Source organism: Pinus tabuliformis, chromosome J (genome assembly GCF_031772625.1).
Source record: "Pinus tabuliformis cultivar Carrire ecotype Pingquan chromosome J, CPIR1, whole genome shotgun sequence".
Taxonomy (NCBI): domain Eukaryota; kingdom Viridiplantae; phylum Streptophyta; class Pinopsida; order Pinales; family Pinaceae; genus Pinus; species Pinus tabuliformis.
Genome location: NC_142295.1, coordinates 813,853,019 through 813,863,560, shown reverse-complemented (window position 1 = coordinate 813,863,560; position 10,542 = coordinate 813,853,019). Strand labels below are relative to the sequence as shown.

The window sequence follows — 10,542 nt, the reverse complement described above, 5'->3', positions numbered from 1 at the left end:
ACATGATATCAGCCCATGACATAAGAAACTCCCAATCTTCAAGAACTGGTTCTAAATTTCTTATGTTATTGGGGACTCTACGAAAACAAGATTGTTTCTCATTATTCCCTTGTTGGCGAAATATTGTGTCAAGAGTGACAACATTGTTGAATTTGTTCCACAACACTTTCCATGTTGTATTACCTGCATGCAAAGGCTTATCTCTCATAGGAGGCAATTGGCCAAGGTCACCCACAAAGATGATGGATCTGCCACCAAAAGGACAATTCTTTTTCTCTAGAAATGCTTCTCGTAATCGAGCATCTATTTACACAATCAACCTTGATCCTAGAAATATAATTTCATCAATCAATATATATCTAACATGTCACATTTATTCTTGGAATACTGCAAGTGACTACCACTGTAGTGGCTGTGTATCTTTAATTGGAACTTTTAGAGCTAAGTGTATTGTTTTTCATGTATATTAAAAGAAGCAATTCCTATTGGGGCAAGAAGAAGCAAAGGGCTTCTTCCATTACTTGATGAATTAGAAAGAGCTTCAAAAATATCAGTGCCTGTAGTGCCTTGAATAATCACAAGAAGAGCTTCACAAATCTCATATTCAGTAAAGTGCCTTAAAACAATTTCAAAATCAAGTCGCTATTTTTCTAACAAAGAATATGGAGATGCAAATGTTCTATTTGAAAGGTCAAAAATATCACCCCTTGATTTTTCATTCCTTATAAAATTAATAGCTTCTTTTGCAACATCATCAGAAATAGTTGTACTTTCCCAGTCAAAGGATATATCAAAGTCCCTCCGACCAAGGGTGTGAAGATCAGAAACATTCACATCATTTGGTGGAAACAAGTGAGAGAAAATTTGCCATTCTTGAAAATCATCTTCAAGATTCATTCCCTGGTTAGAAAAATCACCATCTTCTTCATCTTTAATATTGTCTATAATTATTAGATTTCGATCAATATGCCATGCTCGATATCGAAAATTCCTCCAATTTTCAATAATAATTTGAACTGAAAGGCCAATTTCTACGAATGTCACGAAATGGCTTGTACAAGAGCAATTATGTCGAACAAAAGGTTTCAAATTCCTCTAAAGCCTCACTAGGAATAGAATAAAACTGTGGCCAAACTTGAACAATAGCATGAACATCTCTAGGCTTCCATGGACCTTGTTTACGCTTGCTATCAAATGTCGAAGATCTTGTTGTTTCTATCAAAGATAGATGTTCATGGAAAAATGGTCTCTTTTGATAATTTTGAACAAAAGTATTCTCAGATGAACATTGTAAGCCATCCCTTGAGATTTTCCTAAAAGCCTTTCTTCCAACATTTTAGGAAACAAATTTCCGACTACAAACAACAAGAGGTAGCTTAAGCAACATATGGCACATTTCTTGTGCTCCAATGCCACGGTTAACAATCGTTTCTGTAAGAAACCTTCTATATGCACATAAATCATGATCCTCGGAGCTAATAGAATTTGAAATTCTAGTTAACATATGATGATAAATTTCAGACATTTTTTCTACTTTTGATGCATACTTAGCAATATATTTCAAGACATCATAGCAAGAAAGCACTGGATGGAAATCAACATTTTCACGCGACATTGTTAGAAGGTCAATGTTATGTACATTAATCTTGTCATCATTTCTTGTTGGCTCATATCTTTTTCTTCCTTGATCATCTATGAACTATCTTGATTCATTACAAAGATCCCATGGATCCTTGTACCGAAATGTCAGACTAGTGCCCTTTTTGCCCAAACAAGAAACTACACTACAATTTGTGTGCCTTTGGACACAGTTTAACAGGTCTTTGTAATCATTATGAGGATTACAAGACAACATCTAACTCGTATTCAATAGGCAAGGGTCATCATTGAGGCTTCATGGAACCATTATATTGTGATGATGTATGTCACGAGGATTCCATGCAGTTACATATCTCAAATGATCTCTTTTCAAGTTGTACATGAGGACCATTTGACGAATCAAGTATTTCCATGTGAGGAGCACCTTCTAACTATAGGAAACCATGGTTATGTGTTGAACCTCTATGTTTCCACTCATATTTGAAAAAAATGAAGATATAGTTACTACAAACAATATAAATAGAATCATAATAAAAGTTGACAAAGTATAGAAAACGAATTCAACAACACAGACCTGTACCAGAAGTCTTTAGCTTTAACGTATTTTTTGATAACTTCGTCTCGAAAAATATTGAATCGATTGTGCATTAATGTGGAAACAATATGAGGGTACTAGATAACATTCTTAATTTTCAACAATGCTCATTTAAAGAACAAGAATGTGAATGTATGGGCATGAGGTTATGCAACTCTGGCCACTTTGTGTCAGCTGCACTCAAAGTAAAAAGAAAAGATGGACATCCTAACTGAGTAATCATGTCAGTAATTGTAGCTCGCCACTTAGTCCACTATGCCCTTGTACCTCTGAGAGAAGAACCAAACCGCACAAGATGCTCAACCAGCTTATTATCTAGTAAATCAGATAGTTGGTGACGCAACTCTGCAATTGTTGTAGGTGAGTTATCATGTAAATGTTTCTTTTGCAAAAACTACAGCAGTTGCTTGGCTCTGATGCCGCATTATCATGTTCAATAGGTAATATCGAAAGTGACAATGGCTTTCAAATCTCTGATCATAGTTCCTAAGAAGATGCAATGCATACTCATGAAGTTCAACACTACAAATACGTGGTTGCAACCAATCAGCATCACCAGTGGGGAACGATGTTGGGAATTCCATATCTAATAACCCCTTTGTATTATATTCATTCATGGGAGAGGTTCCAATATTGGGCCAATCCATGTCTTGAATATGTGAAGAATTAACATTATCAAGAAATGCTCTAATTTCTTCCACTTCTCTTTGTTTGTTTGGTAGGCAAGCAATAAAAAAAGAAGGATGAGAGGGAAAATGCTCAACACGCAACCCTTCAATATTAGTTTCATTGATCTCATATTCTTCAATATCACAATCAACAAATTTAAGCCTGGAGGAGACATCCGTTGATCTTCCAGGCGGAGCATTTACTGAATCATAGTCAATTACAACATCTTGATAATGTTTATCATGCTGGATTTTGAAAAGCAATGCAACCATCACTCGAGATATTTTGACATAACATTCATAATATTTAGACTGAGGAACATGTCTCCTCATAATTAGAAATTCAATATCTTTAACATGTCGGGGAAGACTTTGTACAATTGTAGAAATATCTTGAAAGCTAATTGTATGACTACTATACTTATATTTCCCACCTTGAGCATGTGTCACTTGAAAAATATGATTCGCATGTGCTATTAGCATTTCTTCAACTTGAGTAACAACTCTTAAAATATGAGTTTGCTCACGAGGGTCCATGTTATTATATCAACAAAAAAGATGGGCTCCCCTTTCACTCTTGTCCTTCAGAATGTCTCAAAACTTGGATTCCGGGATATGATTCTTGGCAAATGTGGCACATTTGGACAACTTACAAGCTATCTATCTTTGCTCGAAATCTTTCATGCATTGCAATCATGTTTTCATCAAAATGAATATGATCTCTATTGGTCGAATCATGTTGAAAACCATTTGGATGAGTAAAATTTCTTCTAATATGTACTTCATCTTGAGGAACATGAGATTCCGTTCGTAAATTTGAAGCATGTGGAATGGATCTATGAAAAGGTATTTCCAAATTTATGGTGTGCATTTCGCGAACGAGAGGATCTAAGAGTCTCTTCGTCATAACAGATTTTAAAATTTAATTTCCAACTAATTATAAATGAAAAAAATGAAAAAGAATCAAATGCATTCAAAATTTACATTTGTGTCTTGTGGATGAGGGTTATGAGATGGTTTCTCTTGGCTTCTAACATCTATGGATGGAACATTTTGGGATGTAGTTTCTATGCCTCTATTCAAATGAGTTGTTTCTTGTTTCAAAAAAATAAAATACTTTATAAAACTAAATGTCCAACAAAGAAAGATTCAAAACTGGGAAAGAAATCAAATACATTGAACATCTACAGTATTTTACAATTTGCCATTTTGGATTCCAATTCTCCAACCTAATGAGATGAAATCATGGTTTCTCCATAAAAGGTTACAGAATATATATAATGTCCAACCAACTCTAAATGAAAAAATGAGAAAATATCAAATGCACTGAACATTTACATTTATTTGGCCATGTGGATGTTCCTCCATAAAATTCAATGTCCAACCAATTAAAAATTTTAAAAATGAAAAGCAAATAAAAAATATTGAAATTTTATATTAGTCTCGCAATTTGATCGTAAAAAGGAAAGCTATGACATACTGCATCTTCATTTCTCAAATTAGTAGATTGAACACTTCAAGAATTGATTTCTAGACCTCTATCAAAACGAGTTGTATCCTATTCCAAGAAAATAAAATAACTTATAACTTTAGTATATTTTAGTTCAGTAAACAAAATATACTAGGCTATGAAATTAGCATTGACGATGATTCTCCATCACACACATGGGTGTCGACGTTGAGATTTGGGCAGGCCGACTATTTCTTAGAGATCAAAGTTGATCTGATCTCTGCAACAACTTGAGGCCTAGATTTACTTATTATGGCAATGATTTGCTGCGGAAATTGTATTCTGCAAAGGGGCGATTGCAATTCGGTCCGATTCGTCCATTAATACGCTGAAATTCGGTTCGGACAAATCAGATTCTCCTAAATTTATCTTTAAATTTTTCTTTGATTTGTGTTTGTCAAGAATTCGTACTCCATTTTTTGTGCTTTAGTTTCGTCATCCAATTGTAGAATTTGAACGGTTGAGCGTAATTCTCCGTTTATATAGATGTTTAAAAATATTGAACCGTTGACTTAATTCTCCCTGTTTGTTCTGCAATATAGGTGTGATTGATGATTAAAAAATTCATATATTAATGATTAAAAAATTCATAGTTTTATTTATATCAAAGTTATTTTGATGCGTTAATAAATTTGATTTGTTATTAATTTTTACATTATTTGTTTAATGTTTGTTTAATTTTTATATTAAAAATAAAAAAATTTAGTATAAAAACTAAATGAATAGTTGTCTTATTAAATTTTTATTTTCACAATAAAATATTTTTTTGTTTTTTGATTTTCACAATAAAATATATTTTTTTTTTTTTAAACTTTAATCTCTTTCTTATAATTCTTTGGCTAGTGAATAATGTAATTGGAATTATTTATTCATAATAAAATTGTTTGTAATTTAGTTTTTTATCTTTTTTATTTTAAGAAATTTGTAAGGAAAATATAATATAGTTTCTAAATCTTTTAAACAATTAGCAAAACAGCAAGATAGTCCTATTTTGATGATTCTTGATAGTTCTAATTTAATGATTTTTTATCTATATTTTATTCAGTTAGTTACTATTTTTTGGTACAATTAGGAAAATAGCAAGATAGTTCTAATTTTATGATTCTTGATAGTTCTAATTTAATGACATTTTATCTATATTTTATTCAGTTAGTAATTAGGAAATTGTCTAAATATTTATCATTAAAAATTACAGCATTAGTTACTATCTTTTGATTGACCAAGAGGAATTGTTTCTACTAATTCCAATATCTTATTCACTTCCATTTGAACAATTAGGCAAAAAACAAGAATTCTAATTTGATGATTGTTGATAGTTCTAATTTGATGATTTTTTATTTATATTTTATTTTAGTAATTAAGAAATTGCCTAAATATTTATCATTAAAAACTATAACATTAGTTACTATCTTTTGATTGACCAACTAACAATTTTAAGGGTTCCTTTTTTTCTAATGTTAAGATTTTTTCTCCCCATTGTATCTTATTCACTTCCATTGAAGAAAAATTGTTTTTACTAATTTCAATGTCTATTTTTATTTGCAACTTTTATAATATAATTCAAAATTGTTAATTTAGATTATTCAAAATTTAAGAAAAAATATTATTAATAATAGTGTAAGATGTATATTGGTAAATAGTGTAAGATGTATATCGGCCAATTTGTTCCGTATTAAATTTTAAAGAATCAAATTTTTTTCATATGGAATAGAATTCATATTCAAATTCGAATTTAAACTTGGTAACTACGATTGTAAGCCTTCAAACTTCCATTGAATACCGAGAGTGCACGGGGCTCACGAGGGTGAAAAATACCGCTTCCAATGCCATGTGCTAGTAAGGATCTGAATTTCTGAAAGCACGCAACAACTAGAACTGGCAGATCCAGTCATATCACTTTCTTTCAACAATGATTTAACACCACTGCGGCCTCAGAAATCGTCAATGGACTTGGCTAATTAAAACGATCCACGATCAAGAGTCATACCTTCACGGAGTCTCAAACCAAGGGTCAGAGTCTCAAACCAATCTCCGATACGACGATGTTACAAAATATACACATAAAAAGTGATTACACACGATACAAAATACATATTGATTAAATAAAGCAGTTACATATATAATAATTAGATCGCCGATTTCTTTTAGATGATAACATTGGAAGAAAGTGGATCTATGATTTATGGACACCTTACACGGACAGAAATAACTATTTTATTTCTAAAATAACACCCAGAGATCACAATAACACGGAGAAGCATTTCCAACACATGAGGAATGCATTTCAGCCATCAATACAGTTGGTTAGGGAGGCGGGGCTTAATTGCGGCCTTCAGTGGATTCTCTTTCGCGAGCGTAACAGCACGCCCTTCAGTCATATCTACTCCTTCAACTCCGGGTGGAATGCTCCAATCGAAACTGTGCAACAGTTTCCCCATATTGAACTTGAGCATGCGCATGGCCATAAACGTGCCTGCGCAGGCTCTCCTCCCATACCCAAACGGCATATATTTGAAATCTTGGTCAGCCACGTCTGGGCTACAAGAATTCATAAACCTTTCGGGCTCGAATTCCAGGGGGCGTTCCCACTCAGCGGGGTCTCTGTGAATAGCCCACACGTTTACGAAAAGCTGAGTGTTCGCCGGTACATGATACCCTCCAACTGTGCACGCCTCCTTCGACAGGTGAGGAAGGAGCAGAGGCGCTACGGGATAAAGACGAAGAGTCTCTTTCACGACCGCCTCCAAATATTTCAAGTCGGGGAGATCCGACTCTTCTAACACGCGCTCCCTGCCAACTACGACGTCCAGCTCTTCATGTGCTCTTTTTAGCACCTCCGGGTGTTGCAGCAGCGATGAAATTGCCCATTCCGTTGTGTTGGCTGTCGTATCGACTGCTCCGAGTAGCATGCCCTGCAAATTAAGAGACATCTCACTTACATTCTTAGCAAAAACATTCCCAATTTGACACAAGGAAAACATAGCTAAAATTGCCTTAAGGAGGCACATACCATCATGGTGCTCTTGACGGTGGTATCGTCGCTGCAGAAATCTTGGGCTTTATCCGCAAATTGTAGAAGCACATCTATCAGACTCTCATCAGTCTCCTTCTTCACACAAACACGGTACTTATCTATCACTCTCTGCAGAATCTCATCCCTCCGCTTGTTATACTTCTTCATTGCCCTCTCGCAGCCTTGGAGATCCAGCCATTTGAGGAAGGGAATATAATCCCCCACATTAAATGCTCCCAATAGCTTGAAATGGGTGTGGATCATCTCCTTCAACTCTTCCACGTCTTCAGCTTTGCCCATGTAGCTTTTCTCATGTAACATTAATCTCACAGTAATATCATATAGAAGATCAAACATCATCGATCTCACGTCCACAATAGCGGATGCCTCGTCTTTAAGTCCCATCTTAAACAGGCCACGCACCAACTTGGACACCTCCTCCCTCCGAATGTTTTGAGACGACTCCACCTTGGAAGGGGATAAAAACTGCGATGTGCAGATCCCACGAAGCTTTTTACACCGGCTGTCATATGGATTGAGGCCGAACATCGTAGAATCGTAGCCCAAAAGCTCAGTTCCCGAGAAACGTGGCCTGGACGCGAAGTTCAAGTCGTGGGTAATGAGACATTCCCTGGCTAACTCCGATGAGGTTACCACCAAGACCTTGCAAGAGCCGAGTTGGAGGAGGATCATGTGGCCATAGCGCTTAGCGAGATCGTACATCGCCTGATGAAGTGGTCGATTCGCGTCCAGCAGATGGATGTGCCCAATGATTGGCAACGTCAGAGGCCCTGGAGGCATGGACACACGCTTATAGGATAATAAGCGTTTTGAGAAGTAAACTACAAGTAGCAGAATGATGCCAGCAATCGCAAAATCGGCCATGGCTACCGGCAGACCTGCTTCGATTAAACTGAATATTCTCGCCATTCTAAGGGCAGTTTGAAGAAATAAGGAGGAGAATATGAATTGATGATAGAAATCTCGGAGTTACAAATCTTAAATAGAAGAAGGCAAGCGAGCATACCGAAAGTCAGCTAATGACTACCGTTTTATTTAAAAATCGATGCTCAAAGTCTACTGTATTTTATTTTATGTATTCTAACAAAGTGCAGTGCCTTGACAACTGTTTACGGAATTATTTGATGGACGGAACATCAGGAAGTAGGGGGAAAACCAGTATTATAAGTTTAGTTTGCCATAGACCAAATAAAACCTTTTCCCTTTAGAGTTAATTTACGGCTCTACAACGCAGTGTTTCGGGGGGCAAAATGAAACCTAGGAATCCAAAAATACATACACAGAGACGTACCATCGTAATTCAAAAGCCCAGAAGTGTTTCAGTTTCATCCTCCTATCACGTCGCTTCATAAGAGAGCACCTAAATATTTTATTGTGTTTACTTCATCCTATCACGCCTCGCCTCTTCACAATATTTTATTGTGTTTTGCTTTCATGCCAGCACGCCTCGCCTCTCCGCAATATTTTATTGTGTTTTACTTTCATTATATGACGAGCATCTAAATAGTTAATTAAAACTATGGCATGCACAATTCTACCCAACATGGGTTATGACAGGCCGGAGAGGAAGCGTGAGGCCAGAGGCCAGCGAAGCGGGACCTCCATTGTCTGATTTGCCCGAAACATCTCCGGAAACATATTCCATATTGTTCGTGGATATGGTTTTAGTATAGATATTAACGACCCTAGATGGAAGGAAACCGAAGCCCTACTTCCATTCTTTCACTTACCCGCAAGTGTTCGCTTTGCCCGATCAATTTCACGTATATTCTAAGGGCACCGTGGCACGGACAGGGATTCCGGAACCGTCATTCATTCGTTTCCATATTTATTACTCTTTTTAATATTTTTTAAATATCTCGAGTTAATGTGGTACAAATTTATTTTAAGTTAATGGGGGTGAAAATGTATTTATAGCTATGCCATGTAGAAATCTGAAAACCCCTACTTTCTATGTTTAGAGTTGTATTTAGGGTGATTTTTCGGATTTTCTGGTGCCAGAATTTGGTGGAAAAATTTGAAGTGAAAACTTGATTTGTGTTATTTAAACTAGTTCTTTTACTGTATATATGGATTTAGCACCTTGGAAAACCCCTAAGGCACTTCGATTGCACAGGGTTACCCATCAAGCTTGTGATTTCAATAAATTCCTGTGAGATTTTAGAGAAATTAGACCAGAAAAACTTATAGTAAAAGTCAATTCCCATTTCTACTTCTCTTTCTAATATTTTAATTTAATGTAATACAAATTTATTTTAAGTTAATTGGGTCAAAATTTATTAAAATTACAAATCCTAGTTGTAAAATTTCCATAATTTAAATATTGGAAAACTATTTTAATGTATTTTAAAATAATCAACCTATTTGAATGTTTAGAAAATATATTCAAAAAATATAAATTCATAATATGTTCAAAACAAATTCATATTCCTATAAAAATAACTTCAAAACTTAAATTAATTAGATTGAAGGGAGAAAAACAATCACTGAAATGTTTTCATTTCATTCATAAACCTGTCTAATTTAGAATAAGGCATTAAACTTTACTATATAGGTTTTAGGTACTCATTATAAAATATTTAAATTTATAAGGCATTAAACTTTACTATATAGGTTTTAGGTACTCATTATAAAATATTTAAATTTATCTCAAAATTATTTATATTAGTTTTAAATAATTAGTTTTTCTTTTAATTTAATTAAAAATTTGTTACATTTGCCTTTTGAATTTAATTAAAAAATTGTTATATTCACAAGTGTCCATTAAAAATTGTTATAGTTGTCTTTTCAATTTAATTAAAAATTTGTTGCTATATTTGCAAGTTTCTATTAAAAATTGTTATATTTGTCTTTTCAATTTAATTAAAAATTTGTTGTTATATTTGCATGTTTCCATTAAAGATTGTTATATTTGTCTTTTCAATTTAATTAAAAATTTGTCGCTATATTTGAAAGTGTCTATTAAAAATTGTTATATTTGTTTTTTCAATTTAATTAGAAATTTGTTATATTTGCAAGTGTCCATTAAATTCTTATTGTTTATTGAGATGTAAGGAAGGGATCAAAGGGGTCTTAATGCAAGAAAATATTGTGGTGGCCTACGAGTCTGAGAAACTCAAATAACATGAGCATAAAT

General features: G+C 34.2%; 1 protein-coding gene across 1 annotated transcript; it reads right to left on the bottom strand.

The window, feature by feature from the left end:
* Positions 1–6,570: 6,570 nt before the first annotated feature.
* Positions 6,571–8,508, bottom strand: LOC149229189 (cytochrome P450 81Q32-like). Its single transcript, XM_089375787.1, has 2 exons — positions 7,383–8,508; positions 6,571–7,284 (listed from the first exon to the last, which is right to left on the bottom strand). Exons 1-2 carry the CDS (start codon positions 8,313–8,315, stop codon positions 6,664–6,666), a joined length of 1,554 nt encoding a protein of 517 aa, XP_089231913.1. The 5' UTR covers positions 8,316–8,508; the 3' UTR covers positions 6,571–6,663.
* Between the last annotated feature and the right edge of the window lie 2,034 nt (positions 8,509–10,542).